General features: G+C 39.3%; 1 protein-coding gene across 1 annotated transcript in view; it reads right to left on the bottom strand.

Annotated features, from left to right (window-relative positions):
* Window positions 1-583: 583 nt before the first annotated feature.
* Window positions 584-23,334, bottom strand: part of dcbld1 (discoidin, CUB and LCCL domain containing 1) — a 43,130-nt gene continuing 20,379 nt past the window's right edge. Inside the window, exons 6-15 of the mRNA XM_017692527.1 lie at window positions 22,608-22,750; window positions 18,235-18,272; window positions 14,933-15,124; window positions 8,307-8,419; window positions 8,022-8,175; window positions 7,782-7,880; window positions 5,819-5,903; window positions 3,178-3,227; window positions 2,594-2,713; window positions 584-2,105 (exon numbers count right to left, since the gene is read on the bottom strand). Coding sequence (XP_017548016.1) covers window positions 1,546-2,105; window positions 2,594-2,713; window positions 3,178-3,227; window positions 5,819-5,903; window positions 7,782-7,880; window positions 8,022-8,175; window positions 8,307-8,419; window positions 14,933-15,124; window positions 18,235-18,272; window positions 22,608-22,750 — 1,554 coding nt within the window. The 3' untranslated portion in view covers window positions 584-1,545. The remainder of the gene's footprint in view (window positions 2,106-2,593; window positions 2,714-3,177; window positions 3,228-5,818; window positions 5,904-7,781; window positions 7,881-8,021; window positions 8,176-8,306; window positions 8,420-14,932; window positions 15,125-18,234; window positions 18,273-22,607; window positions 22,751-23,334) is intronic.

Genomic DNA, 23,334 nt, shown 5'->3' with positions numbered 1-23,334 from the left:
CTGGAGTGATGTCTTTGACTTCATAACTAAGTCTAACACTTAGGTGGCTGCTCCAAAAATAAGTGGAAGCCATTTATTCTGAACAGAACGATCCAGTAGTTAATTCCACCAATTTTTCAACATTTAAAGTTATTAATGTAAAGTTAAAGTCAAAATGTGAAGTTATTCAGTGTGGTCTAAAGTTGTAAAGAAATGCAGCAGAACTATTTACAGTAGTGGTGATAAAAAGCAAACATCTGAAGAGCCACTAAGAGCTCCCACAGTATTATTTATTACATGAAATGGTTACAAATATTTTGCCAGATACCTGAGACACCTTTTTACTACAGATTTTGGAAGGTTTTGGTTGACATCATTTTTAAAACACTCTGACGAGAGTCCTCAAAAAAAGCTTGCTTATGTCAAATGCATCACCATTTTACAAATATCAACATTACAAAAATAAGACATGTAGGTTCACTAGTCACCTTGAATAACAAACAAAATGGCTATATATATATATATATATATATATATATATATATATATATATATATATATATATATATATATATATATATATATATATATATATAGAGAGAGAGAGAGAGAGAGAGAGAGAGAGATCACCACCACTGCAAAAATATCTGACTTGGCAAGTCTCAAACTTGATGACAATTACGCAGAAATTTTGACAAAAACCAAAACAAATGGTGAACTGGAGGTTCCCTTTTAAAGAACCTTCACATAACAAAAAGGTTCTATGCTAGAACCCACATTTTTAACAGTGTAGTCAAGAGCTGTGTAAAGAGGTTCTTGAGAGAAGCATGGTCTATAAGCTGCCTGTTGTTTAACCCAGGATTGTCCCATCAATCCACTGAAGCAGAGGGCCCAGAAGACATCCAAATCTTCTCTAGGTCCAATCCTACTACTGTCCAGTCTCAGACGGCCTCTCTTCTAATCTGCAGAACATAAAGTACCCAGATAACTCAAGCCCAAAGTTGAAAATGTCCAATAAAAAAAAAAGGCAGGGGATCTTTCTGCTGGACAATCTTCAATTTTGGCTTAAATGATTCAGTTAAACAGAGAAATCCTAGTTGATGAAATACTCCACAAACGAAAGCAGTCTGACTGTCTTACAATCAGCACAGTAATTCACAGCAGCAAGAAAATGGAGATGACAACGTCGCATTAGAGATGCATAGAAATTGTCTCAAACTACAGGAGGTATGAGTTTCTCCCACTTCTATCTGCACATTATTCTGCGCACATTAAGACATCTGTCTCTGCTCCTGGTGAAGCTTTGGATCACAACAAACCCTGCACCCTTAAAGAAATAAAATAACAGTAAAATCACATAAAGCCAAACAACAAAGCCAATTTACACAACAGTAAAACACTGCATACAACATGCCATTGCTGAGCACACTTCCACCGTCACAGAGACGGCTATTCTTTCCCACTGCATATATACAAATAAACAGGAAATGTGCTGCTCTCACACGTGGAAATAAGTTACAGGAGTTCACATAAAGCAGGTAAGGATCACAGTGCATTTTAGTCCGTTCAGATTCCACTCAGACTGCTGCCCTCTGGGTCCAGCCTGCAGGGGACAGTAGAGGCTAGCCGGACACAGTCTCGTGGGGTCGAGTAGCTCTCTTGTGCTTTAGCCTTGGTCTGGGGCCTCTGGTACTCTGAACAGGCTCCGTTCTGAACAACCAGAGGTTTCCTGATCTTAGGGCTGTCGTAAACCCCCTCTGAGTGGTTCACTCTGTCCCGTTTGACCTGGGGCGTTTGATAACCACCAGAAAGCGCCCCCACCTTTCTGTAGTTACAGTTTTCTTTGGTCTTAAATGACGGGCTCTTGCTCAGCACCACCCCTGGAACACTGTAGCTGGGATCTGGCAGAAATCCGTCTTTTCGGAAGGCGTGTCGCTCTATGATGGGCGTGGCGTACTCAGGCTCCTGATTGGTCAGTGGGAGGGCATACTGATTGGCTGTGTGCAGGTAGTCATAGTGAGTGGCAGCCTCGTTGACGTCTTCCTTGGAGTCTGTGTCCATTGGTCTAAAGGTAGAGCCCTTCCGAGACACCGTACCCACTCCCAGCATGAGCGGCTGCTGATAGTCTGAGGAAGCAGAGATTACGCAGATTCAAACAAACAAAATCTTTCTTTAGTGCCAGCAGCTGCTAAGCATAAGCACTATTCTATACCAGGGTGTAGAAGAGGGCAATATGATATGGATTTAGTGCATGAAATGTGAAACAAAAATGTTTGTGCCAAGAGTCTTTGAACACTATTTTTAATGTAGCACTATTAGTGCATTGTGTCCGTGTCAAAATATCATCATACATGTTGTGTATCGTGAAGAAGTATTGTATACTTTAGCCATATCACCCAAACCTAACTAGAGGTAAATCATTTGGTATCCAATATCCCATATTCCTTTAAAGCTGACATGAAGGTATAGTGTAATGGATAACACTACTGCCCCACATATGAAAGGCAGGGGTCTGATTCTGGACAAGCCAGGCAAACACACTGTATAAAGCAGACCATTGCATAATCAAATATAGAACGTATTGTTTTTGGGTGAGAACATTACTTTCACTTACCAGCCATGTCACTGGTGACCAGGTCTATTTTCGGCAGGGGATCTTTCTCTGAGCTGTAGCTGAAGGTGAACTCTGTGGACTGGTGCCTGGCAGATGGATGTTTTACCTGCTTCCAGCAACCTGGAATGTGTGAAACACTACCCAGTCAGTCTTAATGAAAGGATGGGCCTCGCACTAGCACAACCACTAAGCTTTAAATCACATGCCCGCACGCCTGACTGCATTTGGGTGACGAAGAAAGAGGGAGAGAGAGGGATGGTAATGGCCATGAAGCAACAGCATGAAAAGGAGAACAGACAAAGGACAGAAGAAGCAAAAGATGTGGCGAAGGCAGAAGCGCTTTTTTAGCGCTGCTGCAATTCAGAGATTACCGAATACATGGACGCTGCAAGAAACTTGCATATTCATATTTGAGTCTTTATTTAATGCACCACCACACCATCTGAGCATTTCTTGTCAAATTAAAAAGTAGCAGCTTTAAGTTAGCCCCAATGCTACTGTTACTGTAGCCTATTATATTCTACAACAAAGTTTTTTTTTTACACTTTGGCTCTGACAGCGCTCAGTCTCTCTTGGGCACTGACCTGTTTGTGGTGGATCCGCAGAGTCATAAGTGTTCTCCTTAGTTTTCTTCCTGTGGAGGGAGAGAGAGAGGCAGAGAAAGAGAGAAAGAGAGAAAGAGAGAGAGAGAGAGGCAGAGAGAGAGAGAGAGAGAGGCAGAGAGAGAGAGAGAGAGAGAGAGGCAGAGAGAGAGAGAGAGAGAGAGACACACAGAGAGAGAGAGAGAGAGAGAGAGAGAGAGGCAGAGAGAGAGAGGCAGAGAGAGAGGCAGAGAAAGAGAGAAAGAGAGGAAGCAGAGAGAGAGAGAGGCAGAGAGAGAGAGGCAGAGAGAGAGAGAGAGAGAGGCAGAGAGAGAGAGAGAGAGAGGCAGAGAGAGAGAGAGAGAGAGGCAGAGAGAGAGAGAGGCAGAGAGAGAGAGAGAGAGAGAGACACACAGAGAGAGAGAGAGAGAGAGGCAGAGAGAGAGAGAGAGAGAGAGGCAGAGAGAGAGAGAGAGAGAGAGAGACACACAGAGAGAGAGAGAGAGAGAGAGAGAGAGAGAGGCAGAGAGAGAGAGGCAGAGAGAGAGGCAGAGAAAGAGAGAAAGAGAGGAGGCAGAGAGAGAGAGAGGCAGAGAGAGAGAGGCAGAGAGAGAGAGAGAGAGAGGCAGAGAGAGAGAGAGAGAGAGGCAGAGAGAGAGAGAGAGAGAGGCAGAGAGAGAGAGAGGCAGAGAGAGAGAGAGAGAGAGAGACACACAGAGAGAGAGAGAGAGAGAGAGAGAGAGAGAGAGAGAGAGAGAGAGAGAGAGAGAGAGAGAGAGAGAGAGAGAGAGAGAGAGAGAGAGAGAGAGAGAGAGAGAGAGAGAGAGAGAAGGAGCAGGTTGTTAGCATGTGTATCAGTACCAATCTCTCCCTCTGGGCTCAAAGCACTCAGGCCATTATTCTTCCCTAAACTCCTTCACATCAGCGTTGCATCTCTTCCCAAGTATTCTTCCCCAAATCCCTCCATCCCTAGTGTTCATTCAGAAACTTCAATCTCCTGACAGTGACCCATGTTCCTCTCTCTCCCTTTCCCTGCCCTTCATTCTGCACAACCTATTACACAATTAGACATGAGAGTAGAAGAATCATACGACACACTGGCCACCAATGGTTTAAACCAGTCTCTGACGAGTCATCTACATCCTTGACCACAGCTCCTTGGTCATCAAAGATAAGACCACACAAAAAGACTGATGGACTGGTACAAAGACAGGTTCGTTAGTCTACCATGTCAAGACGTGGTCATATGTATTATTTACATGGCAATATACTGAGCAATATCTGCCCATTTCTGTCCTATATAGAGATGCCATTTCGGTAATGCTGGATTGGATATGAAGGGGGAAAAAATGAATCCAATGCAATCCTGTAAAAGATTTATCCTGGATTATAACTTAATACTGTTAGCTGTGTATTTCTTTCTGTGAGGTAGTAGAGTAATTGAGTAGCTTAAGTACAACAGACTGCTGTTAGATAATATAAGCACATGTGTCAAACACATGGCCCGTGTGCCAGGTGAGGCCCGTGGCACGTTCCTGTACAGCCCACAAAATCATTTTCATTTTTTTAAAATTAATATTAGCCCATTTCACTGTGTGCTGCCCAACATACACTGCAACATGAAGTGCACTCCAACCCCCTCCCCCCCAACAGCAATCTATGGAACAGCGGTTGCACCTCAATCCTAACACTCCAGTCACATCACAAGACACACTAGCTACGTTTCAGCCGCAGTCCAACTAATATAAACACTTAGCAAGGTTTAAAAAACAAACACCTTAGTTTGCTAAAAAAAAGTGAGAAGTGGACAGTGAACGCTGGGAATTTCGAGATGGATACCTAATAAGTTCATAATTATTAATACCTAATAAGTACCATTAAGCACCATTATGAAACAAAACACCAGAGACAGACAGCAGAGCCAACTGAAGATAAAAAAGGGCATTCTGACACAGGTTCAGTTTGACACCCCTGATTTAAAGTGAAATGCTTCAACTAAAAATACCCCATTTTAAAGCTTAGTAGTTTTTAAGGATGAAAAATTAGATCAGTAACATTTAACATTTTAAAATACAATTACACTTTATTAAAAAATAAAGCTGAAATGTGCCTTGTCCAAAAGTTATGCCCCCTAATACGTTCAACTCAGCTAATAAAAAGAATTGTACACTAAATGTGGCAAAAAATGCTATGTTTAAGTGTGCTTTCTGTAGAGGATGTGTTAACTTATTTTCACATAAAGAAAATCAACAAAACATGTAATTTGACCATGCGTGTTCTAACTTTTCCACACGAATAAATACCATTGGTTCTTTCAGTTCTTTAATAAAATGAAATGTGTAGTTTTTGCAAAGCAAGCATGTTATAAAAAGGTTATCCACATTTTTCTATAATGCTTTACCTGAAATTGTGCAAGCATACACACACAGCCCTATGAATTTGCTTAGCTGTATAAAACAAGTAATCTGAGCAACAGAAAGGGACTAGGGGTGTAAGGAAGTGAAGATAAGCCTTTAGTGCTCTTGAGAAACTGGTCAAATCTGAGCTCCGTTTCTCTTTGCAGACATAAAGCAGCTGTGCAGTTGGCTCTGTCAAACTCATTTGCAGCAAACAGAAATCATGGATGCAGCATTACTGCACTTACTTGTGAAGCACCTTACAGAGGCAGATCCCCAGCAGCAGCAGAACCACACACAGGGCAGTGGGCACCACAATGATGGTCAGTTTAACTGTTTGACAGTGGTTGGAAACAAGGCATCAGTGACCCAACATTTGACACATCTGAGCATGTAGGACTGAGATTAAAAACCAGGAGCAGTGTGTTAGTGATTTAACAAAGCATAAGGGGTGTAATGTAAGCCAATGTTTAACAAAGCTCTTTAGATCTCTTTCAACTGTTCCAAGGCAACAGAGCATGCTAACAGTAGGTAGAGGCTGCCAAGCAATGTACAGTTGCAAGAAAAAGTATGTGAACCCTTTAGGATTACTTGGATTTCTGCATAAATTGGTCATTAAATGTGTTCTGATCTTCATCTAAGGTCACAACAATAGACAAACACAGTCTGCTTAAACTAATACCACAAAAATGATACGTTTTCATGTTTTTATTGAACACAATGTGAACATTCACAATGCAGGGTGGAAGAATATGTGAATATTTGGCAGGAATAACCTCAACCAAACGTTTCCTGTAGCTGCAGCTCAGACCTGCACAACGGTCAGGAGGAATTTTGGACCATTCCTCTTTACAACACTGTTTCAGTGCAGCAATATTCTTGGGATGTCTGCTGTGAATTTCTCTCGAGGTCGTGCCACAGCATCTCAATCAGGCTGAGGTCAGGACTCTGACTGGGCCGCTCCAGAAGGCGTATTTTCTTCTGTTGAAGTCATTCTGTTGTTGATTTACTTCTATGTTTTGGGTCGCTGTCCTGTTGCATCACCCATCCTCTGTTGAGCTTCAGTTGGCAGACAGATGGTCTTAAGTTTACCTGCAAAATGTCTTGATAAATTTGGGAATTAATGTTTCCGTTGATGACAGCAATCCGTCCAGGCCCTGAGGCAACAAAGCAGCCCCGAACCATGATGCCCCCTCCACCATATTTCACAGTTGGGATGAGGTTTTGATGTTGGTGTGCTTGCCTTTTTTTCTCCACACAGTGTTGTGTGTTCCTTCTAAACAACTCAATTTTGGTTTCATCTGTCCACAGAATATTTTGCCAATAGCACTGTGGAACATCCAGGTGCTCTTTTGCAAACTTCAAACGTGCATCAATGTTTTTTTTGGACAGCAGTGGCTTCCTCCGTGGTGTCCTCCCGTGAACTCCATTCTTGTTTAATGTTTTACTTATTGTAGATTTGTCATCAAAAAATGTGCCATGTGCCAGAGATTTCTGTAAGTCTTTAGCTGACACTCTAGGATTCTTCTTCACCTCATTGAGCATTCTGCGCTGTGCTCCTGCAGTCATCTTTACAGGACGACCACACCGAGGGAGAGTAGCCACAGTGCTGAACTTTCTCCATTTGTAGACAATCTGTCTTACCATGGACACATGAACATCAAGGCTTTTAGAGATACTTTTGTAACCCTTTCCAGCTTCATGCAAGTCAACAAATCTTGAACTAGGTCTTCTGAGAGCTCTTTTGTGTGAGGTATGGTTCACATCAGGCAATGCTTCTTGAGAACAGCGAACTCAAAACTGGTGTGTGTTTTTATAGGGCACATCCAATCTCATCACATTGATTGGACTCCAAGTTGGCTGACTCGTGGCTCCAATTAGCTCTTGGAGAAGTCATTAGCCTAGGGGTTCACATACCTTTTCCACCCTGCACTGTGAATGTTCACATGTGTTCAATAAAAACATGGAAACATAATTTTTGTGTGGTATTAGTTTGAGCAGACTGTGCTTTTTCTATTGTTGTGACTTAGATGAAGATCAGAACACACTTAATTACCAATTTATGCAGAAATCCAAGAAATCACAAAGGGTTCACATACTTTTTCTTGCAACTGTGTGTGTATGTAGCTTTCAACACTGTAAAAATGCAAATATTATAACCCGAGTTAACTATTTAAAAAATAACCACAATGTTCAGTGCATAATGTGTACCTAAATCAGCCTGGGAAGGTACAGGCTCAGTAATGTCCTCCACCGGAGGCTTGGGTCCAGTGGGAAGAGCTTCTTGTGTGACCTGAGATGATGTACTCACTACCAAGAAAAGAGGGAGTAAAATTATCCTGTTATCAATGATCATTTTGCTATTGTTCTACTTTGAGAACAACAATTTACTGAGCATTAAAATGCTACAATATTTCCCATCATCTCACCCAAATAGAACTCATAACACACCTGGAGTGGCTCTGACATAAGGGCAACCCAGCAGCTCCACTGTCAGACCAGCCTGGTGCCACTGCTGTGGGACAACACGAAGGTAACGTGCTGTAATGGCTGGATGGAAGGTGTTGCGAGACTGCCAGAGGTTGTTTATGTTCCTTTTAAATATCTGACACAGACAAAAAAAGAAAAGAAGACAATTATTATAACCTTTGCTGAAGACGTAACTGCAAGCATTCTCAAAATTATTCACTCTAAGTAACTGATTCCATTCATTTGAATAAATTCAAAAGGTCTCACCATATCTTCAGGGCTGTTATACTGGGTGTAAGTCCGCCACCGACTCTTCTCCTTGTACATAATTTTGTAGCTTTTCCCATAGTCAGAAGTAGTTGAACCATTGGTTAAAATTCCTGTAAAAGGCAAATTTATCAGATGTAGGAAAATACAAATTATTAACCTCATGATCACTATTCCACCTTCATGTATTGTTACACATTTTAGAGCAGTCTTAATATCTTTGCATATTTCTGTGTACATGCATAGTACAATGCTCAACAGGATCCCATAATTTTCAAACAAGGTGCTTTAATAAAACAATACTCCAGTAGCGGCAAGTTCGCTTTACAGATTTCATCCCTCAACGGCCTTTTAAATGGCTTTTTTTCTGCCCTGTTAGAGGACATTCATGTCAGTGTGCAGTGATGGCCAGTTTTGGAATGTGGCAGAATGTGAGAGCGAGAGAGCGAGCGAGCGAGCGAGAGCGAGAGAGCGAGAGAGCGAGAGAGAGAGAGAGAGAGAGAGCGAGACTTTACCCCTGAGTTCAGCGCTCATTGCAAGACTACAGGTAATACATGCATTGGGCCTTACTGATATATATGGTTTGGCTGATATTAATATTCCACGGATTTATCCATATTGGCAAAATTAATGCCCATATTTAGAAGGCGCTTCTTTATACACGTTAAGGAACAGACACCTCTAACATTAGAAGCATCACTAATTTCTGATTCTGTTAAGCTGGCAAACACCTATTATTATACATTACAACACAAAACACCAGGAGTTACAAACAAACAAAGTTAAATGTGTCCAAACCTGAAAATACAATGTATCTCCTATCAAATTATATCACAGTATATCCTGTCTCTTGACTAGCATGTTAGGTCACAGACAGTGTTTTAGCTTGTGGTTAGAGCATTACATTGAGACTCTAAAGCACTTTTTTTCAAATATTGTACTTTTATGATGTTGAATGCTCTAATGAACTGGCAATATTACCATAAGCAACATTTTTTGCTGTGTCAAAAACTGTTTTGAATTAAATAATGAACTTTGCGAATCCTAAAAACTGATAGTTCACAGCTGAATGCTCGATCATTTCGGTTAGTAATGCAGTTTCACTAAAACTCGAAGTCAGCTTAATTTTACAAAACTACATCAGCTGCCATTTTCAGACTTTAGATTTTTTTTTTTTTTTTTTTTTTTTAGATCTGTAAAATCTCTATTGAGTTTCATATCAGTCAGTCACTAGCCTGTAGCTCAGGGCAAAACTCCATCAATGACGGGGCTTCTGTGGCACAGTCTCTGCTGGAAAACGACTAGAAAGACTCCTACTGTGTGCTGATCCAAAGATCTGTCATTACCTTGTGGAGTGGAGTCCTCGTGAAAACATTAGGATCCCATTTATTTCTTTAAGAGTTATTCAGAGAGTAGCTAAAATTACTCAGATTGTGGTCTGCTGAGAGTGATCACCCACCATGCAGGCTAATTACTAATTAGGTGATTAAAGATGAAGCTCAATAAAAATTATTTTGACTGATAATTTGTTTCTGAACAAGAAATCAGCTTTTTTTTTTTTTTTAGCTCTTTAGAGGATAGCACATGGTAACTTTAACCTATTGGTAACTAGCAAAGATACTTTCTGTAGATAGACAAAGCACTTTTTTTGTAAGTCACTGGATAAGAGAGTCTGCTAAATGCTGTAAATTATTAATTAAGAATCATATAAGAAACTAACACAGATCAAATTGAAAGATAAATACCATAAAACAGTTTATTTAAGGGGCTTTACTTCAGATGTAGGAAAAAGTCCAAAGTCAATCACCTTTGGCTTCCCACTGTAGGTAAAAATCCGTTTTACTGGCTGAAACCGTTTATTTTGTTGGGTTGTCATGGTCTCTTTTTAATGTGACCTATAACTGACATCATTCTGAACAGACCATGCTTCTGTACTGACCCACATATGCAAAAGAACACATTCACCTAGAACAGTCCTCTACCTTAATGAGACATCAAAATGAGGTGTGTGAGCTGCTACTTTAAACTTAAAGGACAGACACTAAAGCAACCCCACTCACAGAAGATTACAGAAAAGAGAAAAAAAGATGTGGTTCTTGTAAATGTGGAAGCTGAACAAATGCTGTGAACAAGAACTCCAGCAAATGGATGCAAATTCAGTGCCAAAACAGCACTACATACTGTGTATATAAAATACATACAATAGAGACTCCTTTGCCTTGCTCTTCTTTCGTTCTTCATAATTCCCTAGAACAGCTTTTAAATAGCTGTTAGTTTGATATCTCTTGCTAAGAAGTGCTATGATTACTTATTTACATTGCTCATGCTAGTCTCTCACATCGATAAGAAAATAATGAAGCATAACCATAGTAACAAGTGTTCTGCTGATCTTGCTGAAAGGTGTCTTTGCAATTTCACATGTAAAATAATGACGACTGATTCAGATTGACGGAGAGGTCTCATGAATTTAGACATGCAGCTGAGATGAGTCAGAGGTCACATTTTACGGGTCAAAAAATCTTGTCAAAAAAAAAAAAATTTATTAACCCTACCTACCGTGATCACTTGCGCAGAAGTATGGTTCAGTGTGGTTCACCTTGCGTCATAGATGCTGATCCATTAGATAAAGTTTAATAATATCACTAAGAAATACAGTCTTAAATAAGGTGTTATACAAGCTGCCATTACATTGGGAGGCTACAGCTGCAGTTGCTAATCAGTACCTTATGAAATAACCTAGACTGGATGAAGTCACGTTCAACACAATGGCAGTGTTTTTATTACCGTAAACTTTTCGGAAGCATGCCAGTTGATTAACAGTACAAAGTGTATAAATACAATGCATACTACAAACGTGTTTCTATTATTTTGGCCACAACATTGATTGTGACCGATTCACTTTTTTTTTTTTCTTTCTGTCTACCCCGGTCACATCTGAAGCCAAAGATACGTGAACATTTTCCTCTCAATTGACACTGCTGACGATAAAGAGCCCATCAATGCCGCACAGTATGTAAAGTAGAGGCTGATGACCTCCTGAATAAGACCAGTATTCTTCAGCTGCACCATATTATACCACCACTGCTAAGATAACACAGCTTCCTCTTTCTGAGAAGCCAGCTCCAGTATGAACCATTATATAAAAAAGCAACACTTCCGTACAAGAGACAAAGTGTTCATTCTCTGACTCCGGGTGCACTGTGCCTCTTAAAGCAGCATGAAATTGGCCTGGCCGTGCTGACTACACTCACCGTGCTCAAAATAAACGTTGCGTCCGGCCTGCTCCTATATTTAAATGTGCCTTTGTGAAAAGGCCTGTATGTTTGCAAGGGAATGAGACAGAAGGCCTTTCAATTCTTTTTACGCAATACCAGGAACTGGTAAAAACATGCAGTTATCAGCTGGGCGTAGGGCAGTGGTGGGTGGAAGCTGAGGGCTTCTCATGTGCTTTGGGGCCATAACACTGGATACTCCAACGACAGTCACAAGAAAGCCCCTTTGTAAGGATAATCACCCCTGGTAACAGCCTCTGGGTGCAGGCTTACTCTGATTCCCTCTCTTTTCTATCTACTAGATATGTGTACATACTTTGCAGACAACAAAGTCAAGGATATTAATATGGAGTTTGTCCCCTTTGCCATGGTAAGAATCTCTAATCTTCTGGGAGGCCTTTAGACATCAAAACATTGCTGTGAGGATATGATTTCACGCATGGGAGCATTAACAAGATCAGGTAATGATGTTGGATGATTAGTTTCAGATCACAAATGCCACTACAACTCATTCCAAAGGTATTGGATGGAGCTCCATCACTCATGGAGGCCAATGGCTTTATGTCCCTTTGGTCAATATTTGACAACGGGCATGGTAACTTTAGGCTTCAGAGCATCATATCCTATTTGTCAATGATTTTCTATGGAGATTATACAAGTTATGTGTGCACTACTGAATGCTTGTGTCAGCAATGAGTGCACCTTACAGTAGCTGAATTCACTAATCAAACAGGGTGTCTGAAAATTTAAGAACACAGTGTACATGCTGAAAATTAATCCTATTAATCTACACTTGCATATTACTCCAGAAGACTAAAAACTGACTAATAAACCACAACCCCTATTCCAAAGAAGTTGGGACGTTGTGTAAAACATAAAAAAAAAACAGAATATGATTTGCAAATCCTTTTCAACCTATATTCAATTGAATACGCTACAAAGACAAGATATTTAATGTTCAAATGGATAAACTTCACTCATTTTGAATTCAACACGTTCCAAAGAAGTTGGGACAGGGGCAACAAAAGACTGGGAAAGTTGAAGAATGCTCAAAAAAACACCTGTTTGGAACATTCCATAGGTGAACAGGTTAACTGGAATCAGGTGAGTGTCATGATTGGGTATAAAGAGAGCATCCCTGAAAGGCTCAGTCATTCACAAGCAAGGACGGGGCGAGGTTCACCATTTTGTGAACAACTGCGTAAGCAAACAGTCCAACAGTTTAACAACAACGTTTCTTAACGTGCAATTGCAAGGAATTTAGGGATTTCATCATCTACAGTCTATAATATCATCAAAAGATTCAGAGAATCTGGAGAAATCTCTGCAAGTAAGTAGCAAGGCAGAAAACCAACATTGAATGCCCGTGACCTTCGATCCCTCAGGCGGCACTGCATTAAAAACCGACATCATTCTGTAACGGATATTCCCACATGGGCTCAGGAACACTTCAGAAAACCACTGTCAGTGAACAAACTTTGTCGCTCCATCTACAAGTGCAAGTTAAAACTCTGCCATGCAAAGCGAAAGTCATAGATCAACAACACCCAGAAACGCTGCCGGCTTCTCTGGGCTCGAGCTCATCTGAGATGGACTGACGCAAAGTGGAAAAGTGTCCTGTGGTCTGACGAGTCCACATTTCAAACTGTTTTTGGAAATCATGGACGTCGTGTCCTCCAGGCAAAAGAGGAAAAGGACTGTACGGATTTTTATCAGTGCAAAGTTCAAAAGCCAGCATCTCTGATGGTGTGGGGGTGTGTTAGTGCCCATGGCAGGGGTAACTTGCACATCTGTGAAGGCTCCATTAATGCTGAAAGGTACATACCAGTTTTGGAGCAACATCTGCTGCCATCCAAGCAACGTCTTTTTCAGGGACGTCCTGCTTATTTCAGTAAGACAATGCCAAGCCACATTCTGCACGTTACAAAAGTGTGGCTTCGTAGTAAAAGAGTGCGGGCAGTCCAGACCTGTCTCCCATTGAAAATGTGTGGTGCATTATGAAGCGCAAAATACAACAACAGAGACCCCGGACTGTTGAACAATTGAAGTTGTACATCTAGCAATATTGGAAAAGAATGGAAAACAATTCCACCTACAAAGCTTCAACAATTAGTGTCCTCAGTTCCCAAACGCTTATTGAGTGTTGTTAAAAGGAAAGGTGATGTAACACAGTGGTAAACACGCCCCTGTCCCAACTTCTTTGGAACGTGTTGCAGGCATCAAATTCAAAATGAGTGAATATTTGTAAAAAACAATAAAGTTTATCCATTTGAACATTAAATATCTTGTCTTTGTAGTGTATTCAATTGAATATAGGTTGAAAAGGATTTGCAAATCATCGTATTGTTTTTATTTATGTTTTACACAACGTCCCAACTTCACTGGAATTGGGGTTGTACCAGGCTATCAAATAATCATAATAACGTTAATATTTCTTCTGTGCTGGGTAACAGAACAAAATTTTATTTGGCTGAAGTGGTATATTGTACCAGTACACAGCAACGTCTGCCCAATCCTGTGTTGTAGCAACTACTGACAAAATCTAATACAGCCAGGTGAACTACAGACATAAAAAGGAATTGACTATGTATTGATGCCTGTGCTATTCTTTCATTAGTATTCAGCGATTTGATATTGTAAACAGCAGCCAATACTTAGTGGTAATACACTGTCCCACATGGAAATAAATGTTTGATTCTTAGTCACAGCAAGATCACCACTGCAATACTAACAAGAGTTCTCAGGCAAGACTTCTACAGATACATTGCTAATGCTGTGAATTTATCAATCCCTGCTAAATAATTCAGGAAACAAAGCTAAATATTTACAAACATATTCATGTCTTATCTACATCACTGTTTTATAATCAGTGATGCATTTGAACTTGTTTTATGCTCACTGCATTTCATCTACAGTGAGAATTTGAAAGGTTTTACTCCAAAACCTATAATACACTTTAAAATGTTCATTTTATTTATAATATACATTTTTAGAAATGGACTTTAAATATAAGAAGTATCAGTGCTATATTATGATTAATACCAACTTAATTAGAAATATAAATGTGTTTTCCATTATACATCAGTTGTGTAATGTTGTGTAATGCTATTCTTTTTTGTTCTTAATTTGTTTTAAAAGGTAAAAAAGAAAAATAATTAGCTATTGGTAATCGGTTTTGGCCTTGGCCGTAACAGGGTGTCAATTGTCAGTTTTTTGTTATGGGTTCAGAAATTCCACAGAAGCCCAAGAACTGTGACAAGTATGTTTCAATCTGCTTAAAAGGGAAATGTAATCCCATGTTTCCATAGAACAGCAAGACAGGAGATGCCTGTATATACTTATATTAACTCTAACCTGTGATCCTCTTCTTTTCTCCAAGGTCCAGCTGTAGCCACTCTTTGCCGTTGGGGTCAGGGCTCCACATGCCAGTAGGGGAGACAGTGTTGGTGTCTCTGGAGGACCGCTCAACCTGAGAGCCCTCAAAACCTCTCTTCTCCCATGAGGAGCTAGCAGAGAGTGGCTGAAGAATAGTCTGTCTGTTACAGTCTGGGATGAGGGAAAGGAAAAAAGAGGAGAAGAGAGTGACTGGGAGATTACTTTTCCCTTTAAAAAGGCTAAAGACTCAGTAAATAGTTTCAGCTTCAAACAGTATGTGCTCTCTTCTATTGTGGCTTATGTAAAAACAGTCGTATTGGCATCAGTTTTCATTCTGTAGAGCAAACTTCAAGAAAGCAGTGAGCTTCAAGAAACAGATATAAAAAAAACATCAAACGAGGACTTATTGGTTTTCTGCTTGTGCCTAGTTGACATAATAAAATGCATGTGGAGCAATAACTAATTTATAGAGCACACTGACTCAACAGGAAGAGCAGGACTATTAAAAAAACATACCATCTGTATACTTAAATAGAATCACATGTGCTAGGAACAAATCAACAACTAGAAAAAAACTAAGAAAAAAAGCCCAGAAATCTGATATCCATGTTTTTTTTCAACGCCTACTTCCACAGAGTTGGTAAGAGCGGTACATAGACCACATCTGACTAACACGCCACCGTGCATCCGACTCAAGCATGCAGGACTTTATGACTCCACAAAGCATCAGCATTTGGTTGCATGGGAAAGAGTATCTCAGTGAGAGGCAGGAAAGAGATCCTGATTGAAGTGGCTTGAAATAGATTGACAGTAATGAGGTTTTGGTTGGGGGGTTGATTTCATGGCTGTATTTGTCTCAGTCACGAGTGCACTACAGCAGTCAAAGCTAATTCCACAGTGAAGCTCACTGATTGTTAGTCACTTATCTGCTTCACCCAGGAGGCATGCTGGTCATTCAGGCATTCTGCTTCAACACAATAGTACTGATTGTTGTATTTTTAGAAAAACACTGCTTAACACTAACTGGTATAAAGGAATAGTTAATCAAAATAGCTAATGTTGCTAATAATAGAAGAAAAATTACAGACCAAAAAACACCATGCAAACAATATCATGCTTATTTACGGCGACCAGTTTCCATTCACTGTTTTAAGTCAAGCTACTGCTATTCTCAAATAAATAAATCAAAAATAAAAAAAATTAAAAATTAAATAAAAAAATCTGACAAAACATGGTTAAAGTTTCAAAACATACCAATAAGCCCATATAAAGAAACTAAGCTGCAGACAGCAGCTTAGCTTCATTCACTGTGAAGTTATAAGGAGTGTTTCAGCCTGGACTGCTTTTTTGAAGGCAGAGTCATAAAGGGTAGCAAATCAGAAGAGAGCTCATTTACATACATATTCTTAAATTCACAGTATCAAAACAGTGTGCTAATTCTATTGGATATAAAAGGCTATAAAATGGACATGTAAAAAAGTATTTATGATTGTTTTGGTATATAAAACCACACAGAAGCTGTAAGTGGAGTTAAGTAAAAGAAAATAAATACAAGAAGCATGGGCCCTTTAAGAAAGTACAAAAGTGAGCAAGGCAGAAGGACAGGTGTGTGAAGTAGCCGTTAGAGCTGCATGTTGGCAGCAGGACACTTTTTAGACTGTCGTTGTGGTGCTTGGCACACTGGTGATCTGTGAGTCACCTGGGGCCTGCTAGTACAGGTAGAACTGCAGTGGAGAAAAGACCTCCTGTGCCAGACACAGTCAGGTCGAAATAAATCAAGTCAGGCGATAAGAGGTTCCCACGCTTCCCAACAAAACCTGCTAAACCAGAAGGGCTTTCACTCTGTCCAACGGACACACAGCCAGTCTGTTCACCTCAACGCCTGAACTACTTCCCCAATTTATGTCAACATGCAAATAAAATGTAGCACACGGAGCAGGGTGGGCAAAACATGAAGCTACAAAGAATGTCACCTTGTCTATAAATAAATATACAAACATTATACAATATGCCAGACATACATACATAACATACATGCACACAGTGGTGTGAAAAAGTGTTTGCCCCCTTCCTGATTTCTTATTCTTTTGCATATTTGTCACACTTAAATGTTTCACATCACCAAACAAATTTACATATTAGACAAAGATCCAAACCTACAGGGCCCTGTGTGAAGAAGTGGTTGCACCCTAAACCTAAAAACGGATACTGGTCAGGACTTCGACTAGACCACTCCAAAGTCTTAATTTTGTTTTTCTTAAGCCATTCAGAGGTGGACTTGCTGGTGATCAATGTCCTCCTGCAGAACCCAAGTGTGCTTCAGCCTGAGGTCACGAACAGATGAGTGGACATTCTCCTTCAGGATTTTTTTGGCAGACAGCAGAATTCATGACTCCATTTACCACAGCAAGTCTTCCAGGTTCTGAAGCAGCAAAAGAGCCCCACACCACCACCACCATATTTTACTGTTGGAATGATCCTTTTCTGAAATGCTGTGTTACTTCTACGCCAGATGTAATAGGACCTATGCCTTCCAAAAAGTTCAACTTTTGTCTTGTCAGTCCACAGAGTATTGCGCCAAAAGTCTTGGGGAACATCAAGATGTTTTCTGGCAAAACTGAGACAAGCCTTTATGTTCTTTTTGCTCAGCAGTGGTTTTCATCTTGGAACTCTGCCAGGCAGGCCATTTTTGCCCAGTCTCTTTCTTATGGCAGAGCCATGAATACTGACCTTAACTAAGGCAAGTGAAACTTGCAGTTCTTTGATTTTGTTGTGGGGTCTTTTGTTACCACTTGGATGAGGCGTCGCTGCACTCTTGGGGTAATTTTGGTTGGCCAGCCACTCCTGGCAAGGTTCACCACTGTTCCATGTTTTTGCCATTTCGCCATCACTGTGGTTCCCTGGAGTCCCAAAGCTTTAGAAATGGCTTTCTACCCTTTTCCAGACTGATAGATCTCAATTACTTTGTTTCTCATTTGTTCCTGAATTTCTTTGGATCACAGCATGATGTCTATCTTTTGGTCTACTTCACTTCGTCAGGCAGGTCCTATTTAAGTGATTTCTTGATTGAGAACAGGCGGGAGCAAACACTTTTTCACACATGGAGAGGTGTATACACACAACAACTTGTTTTAAAAACAGTAGTGCGATAAATATTGGATGGTAAAAACCAGGCTGTAAAAAAACTGGAATTGATTAATTGCACACGTGACATTTCTATTGGTCATTAGACATTTATAAATTGTGTGACAAAAAATAAGGATAAAAGACACAAGTCTTACCATTTGTGGAAAACGTGAACAATGAATCAGATGAGTTGCTGAAAGAGAGTGAGAAATGAGATATATGAGGAAAAAAAAGATGTAGAGCAGTCAGAGCTGAACTCAATGATCACAATTACAGTGATAAATGAAGGGGGTGTCATGTGAGGGGAACACCCACTGGGGCCAAAGAGGAGCAGATCCTCTATTGTTCCCCTACACTCCTTTCCAAATCACAGCTAAACTGAGCGTGGGCCTTTGTTACCAAAGCTTTCCAACCTCCCCCAAAAGCCCCCATTTCCCTCAACTCCATGGAGGTCTGTGCTCTTTGAGAGAGCTGTGTGGAGCTAATTAGAGGGGGGCATGGCAGGGAAATTGCATCTCTCTCAGCCATTACTTAAGAACGTGTCATTTTCACAGGATTCCTGGCCTGGATTACTTTTTCATCATTCTTATCGTTACAGTCTGCTGTGATGTGATTTACACATATAAAGGAGTTCTACTCACTATAAAAAGGGAAGGACTGAATGTTTTACTTTAATTTTCACTTTCACTACTCCCAGTTTGTTTAAATATTTAAATATCTAACACTATTGACATGTTGAATGAGCATGTTTGCATTATTTAGTTACTTATAATGTAATTTCGGAAGGGTGTATTAATAAAATGAGGATGAATTAGAAAAACAGTGATGGTAATTAAGCTATAAAACATTTTTCTGTGCCCATTATACCAAACGCTGAATGTTCAGAGGACACATTTTTCACTTCTGTCCTAGTATCTTTTCGGTATCAAGCACTATCTTAAAACATTTAGTATCGATACCAAAGTCAGTAAAAAAAGAAGCTGACATCAACCCAACAAATCAGCCATGTGAACCAAGGAAAGTGATTACTGAAACATATTGATCCAACGTTCAAATGAAAATAAAGCTGTCCCTGGGGAACATTACATCATTAATGTAATCCTCTCAGAGTAGAAATGCTTTCCAAAAGATGTCTGCAGCCCTCACTGAGAGCAGGGCAGGCTAGCTGTCAGGTAAACTAGGCTGCTGTTTCACAGGTCATGTTACTTCTGTTTAAACACAAATAAAATGTAACTGCATAACTCACTTTCATTTTCTTTTGACCATTGATCACTACTCAGGGAAAATCCAGCAATTTTTCAAACATTCTGCACAATTAAATTGCTGAAATGTAAAAGACAATCAGAGTGCTTTGAAATGAAGAGAGTCATGTACACACAATATTCCTTAAAGTGGAAATGTATTAATGGTTGGTGTTTCATGCACCCTGGGGGTAAATCAGTGAAATGTAATTTGTGGTGGCTGAGAGAGATTTCAAACGTCAGAGCTAGCAGGATTACTACAGACAGGCTTAAGGACGTCTCTTCGTGTCAGCACCAAATGCAGCTATTTCATTTCACCACCTTGTAATAATACTAAAAAGTGATTTCACAGTATGACCAGCCAAGTGTGTCCTGCTTAGCTTGACGGCTCCACACAGAGTGATCACACTGCTGCTAGCGATCCAAAGCATCATTGCTCTATGGTCCATTTGTCAAACACAAGGCCCATGGCACAATCCTATCCAGTCTGCAAAATGTTCATTTTTCTTTATTAATACTAGCCCATTTCACCATGAGCTGCATCACCATTCCCTGCATGCACTGCAACATAATGTATGCTCTGATCTCCTTCTATGGGCTAGCAGTTACATAAAAATAAAAGATGACTGGTGTTGTAGTTCAAACAAATATTTAAACCTGTCTCCCAATCTCTTTTTTTGGTAGAATAAATACCTTGAGTATGAACATTTTACCTCTCTTTACTACTGGTCAGCTCAGATGAAGTACAATCAGTTGGTGTGCTAACAGGTCTGACTCACTATGGTTCCACATGGAATCCAAGGCTTGCTCTCCTTTACCTATACAGTTTTTACCTTTCTTACATAATGTGAAGAAATTACAAAATGTTTCTGGGTCCTTTGTTGTATCCAATATGTTACAGGCCTGGAAAGAAGTTTAAAAAAAAAAATACAAGGTACCTAAAGGCCTTTCCTTGCTCTCTCCGACTGCATCCAATCTGGATTTCCCTTCTCAGTTATCTAATATTGGACTTTAAAATTGGAGTAAACTTGGTATTTCACAGATCTAGTTTGTTCTCAGAGGGTGGTATGATGTTTTCTGAGATGACAAACAAGCACAAGTTACTTAAGACTGGCCTTTTTTTTTTTTTAAGATATCTCCAATTTAGACACTTGCACATGATAGAGACTGAACTATTTCTGACTAAGCACCACGAGTTAAAAGGCTTGATTTCAAAGGTTTATGCCATGTTATCTGATGAGTGTTAGTCCTCTTTTGCAAGTCTTAAAGATATCTGGGAAAGAGACCTTTGGAGGCTATTGATTAGGATGTCTGGCTTTCTATCTATTAAAATCTATACCCCAAGTGCACTTCAATTAATATACACAAACTCAACTTAAAGTTCATTAATAGATTTTACACCTTTGCGCTTACATAGGATATTTCCAGAAAGATCTGACTGGTCTGATGATTCAGGTGCTAATTGCATAAAGACACCTTTACTCACGCCTTCTAGAACTGCTTTAAAATCTAAATATTTTGGGAAGGAGGGCATTCAGCTATACAAGAAGTTCTTGATATAGAGTTTACATTATTGCCTAAATTATATTTACTCTATGGCCAGTTGGAAGATACATTTCACTACAATGCTAGATGGGTATTTATTCTGCTGATTTATATTGCAAAAATATGTATTTTACTTCTCTGATCTTCTCCTTAGGTCCCCAACTCTCAATCTCAATCTTTCTCAAATAACATCTTTACTTCCTCTTGACAAGGTAACTTTTGTTGACATCAAAAGACAAAGATTTTGGCATATATGGTTTCCTCTATGGAATTATATCGATAATTTGTTTTAATTTTGTATTTATCCATGTGTTTTTTTGTGGTTGTATAATTGTTCCTAGATTTTCCACTCATATGGTCCCTCCGCATTTCCAAATGCATTTGTATCTGTCAACCTTTCTCAATAAAAATAAATAAATAAATAAATAAATAAATAAATAAATAAAAAACCCACACACGGCCTCCTGGGGATATTAAATAAGTTTAACAGTTGCCTGTAGATAATGTAGCCTATTGTTTTATATGAAACAATGTTTTTTTTTTTAATTAGCTTTGAATAATTCAAGTATTCAGTGCCCATTTTGCTCGTGCATGTTTGGAATAAACAATGACTAGCTTATGAAATGTTCAGTAAAAACTAAAAAGTACAGCTGGCCCACAGATTTTTTAATATGGCCATTCAGCAGTTGTGTTTGACACCGCTGCTCTATGGATTCCGAGAAATAAGACAAATTCTCTGTTGTCTCTGAGATTCAGGCCTGATCTACAAAAAGCATGCCTAACATTTGGGAGTGCCTGGCTCAAACAGGCAGGTACTGCAGGAATTTTCTCCAACTTTAAGCAAGAACTGATGTCTTGGAGATAAACTAAAGATCAAGAGCAGGCACCCATGACTCTTTAAGAACAGAAAAGAATGAAACATGCTGAGACTTGCCCAGGACGAAGGCTTATGAAACATGCTTTGGGCTGTTGGCGTTAAAGTAAATAAATAAATAAATCAACTTTAGCCTGAACATTTTTAGTTCAGTCTTCATGGTTTTCTCAGGAGTGATGATGGTTTTATCTTTGGGCTTGTCTTGTAGTTTAGGTGAAATAAAGCCACATTTCATGCATATTTATATGTGATAGTGATATATATGTGATATATATACACATATAGGACAGATAAATTTGCATTATATAATATAACAACATTATAGTCACTGTTTCCAAACTATTTTACTTATTTACTATATTTAATATTCAGCATCAGAACATTTCTAATACTAATACACTCTCGCTTTCAAAACCTTGCATCTCCAATTTTGTCCATTTTCATTTTTTCCCACATGATTTAAAAACACCAGTTGCCTTTTATATTCTATCAGATTTTCAAGATGAATGGTTCAACAGAAATGGTCAAAAATTACTTAGAATAAAATCTTGCTCCTTTAAATTTTCATTAGAAGTTAAGGATGTTCTTTCCTTCACCTGTAAAGTTACCCTTTTGGTGATGTAAGATTTTGCTTCAACATCGTCACCATGTTAGTATTATAAAATGTAAAAGCATTTTTAAGCATTTAAATATATTAAATTATATAACATATATGTTATATATTAATATGACCTTAAATATCACCATATTGAATTTTACCAATACCACCCAGAACTGATACTTAGACACTAATGATGCACTGTAAAGTACCTTCCAGAATTTTTGTGTTGATTCGGAAAAGAGATGGGATCTGTAGAGAATAACTCACCCTTTTGACATTTTTGACATAATGCCATTAGCCCGTACAGCCCCACAGCGCCCCAGTCCCCGGTGCTCCTCGACTATGACTGGCCCTCCAAACTGGTCCAGGATGACTCCAGCATGAACTGCAGATTTACATAAAAGTGACGTCTGAAATAAAGAGTGAGGAAAAAGATCAAACATGAGAACACAGAGCTGTGTAAATTTACAATTTCTGTGCTAAAACATCAGATACACTGACGTATATTTTGGATATGAGAAAGTATATATACATAAAATACAGAGCAACATCAAAAGACTACACTTCCTTTGTTTAATTTTCAGTCAAAACAGGCAATAAATACAAGTTATTAATTTTCTAGGAAATATTTCTGAGGAGACTGGGGAAACATAATCCACTTACATTATTAACAGGAAAGACAACAGAAAAACAAGAATGTCCAAAACTGGACTTAGAAAAAACTATGATACATTACTTAAAGCTTAGATCTGAGAAACACGACAATAATGAAGCCACACTCTTGCTTCACATCTGAAAAATTTACAGATGTTTCTTTCCATCCTTCCACTGAACAATTTCTATAATCCATTTCTGAGAAAAGAACATAGATAAATAAGAGTATTTGCACCAAAACTGGACATCTGACAAGTGGAGAAATATTTTATAAGTTGATGAGTGTAAATTTGTAATTGGGATTACTGCATCATAAGAAGCAGAAAATGCAACCAACTTC

Source organism: Pygocentrus nattereri, chromosome 4, assembly GCF_015220715.1.
Source record: "Pygocentrus nattereri isolate fPygNat1 chromosome 4, fPygNat1.pri, whole genome shotgun sequence".
Taxonomy (NCBI): domain Eukaryota; kingdom Metazoa; phylum Chordata; class Actinopteri; order Characiformes; family Serrasalmidae; genus Pygocentrus; species Pygocentrus nattereri.
The sequence above is the reverse complement of the archived record's forward strand: the minus strand, read 5'-3'. Positions and strand labels throughout refer to the sequence as shown.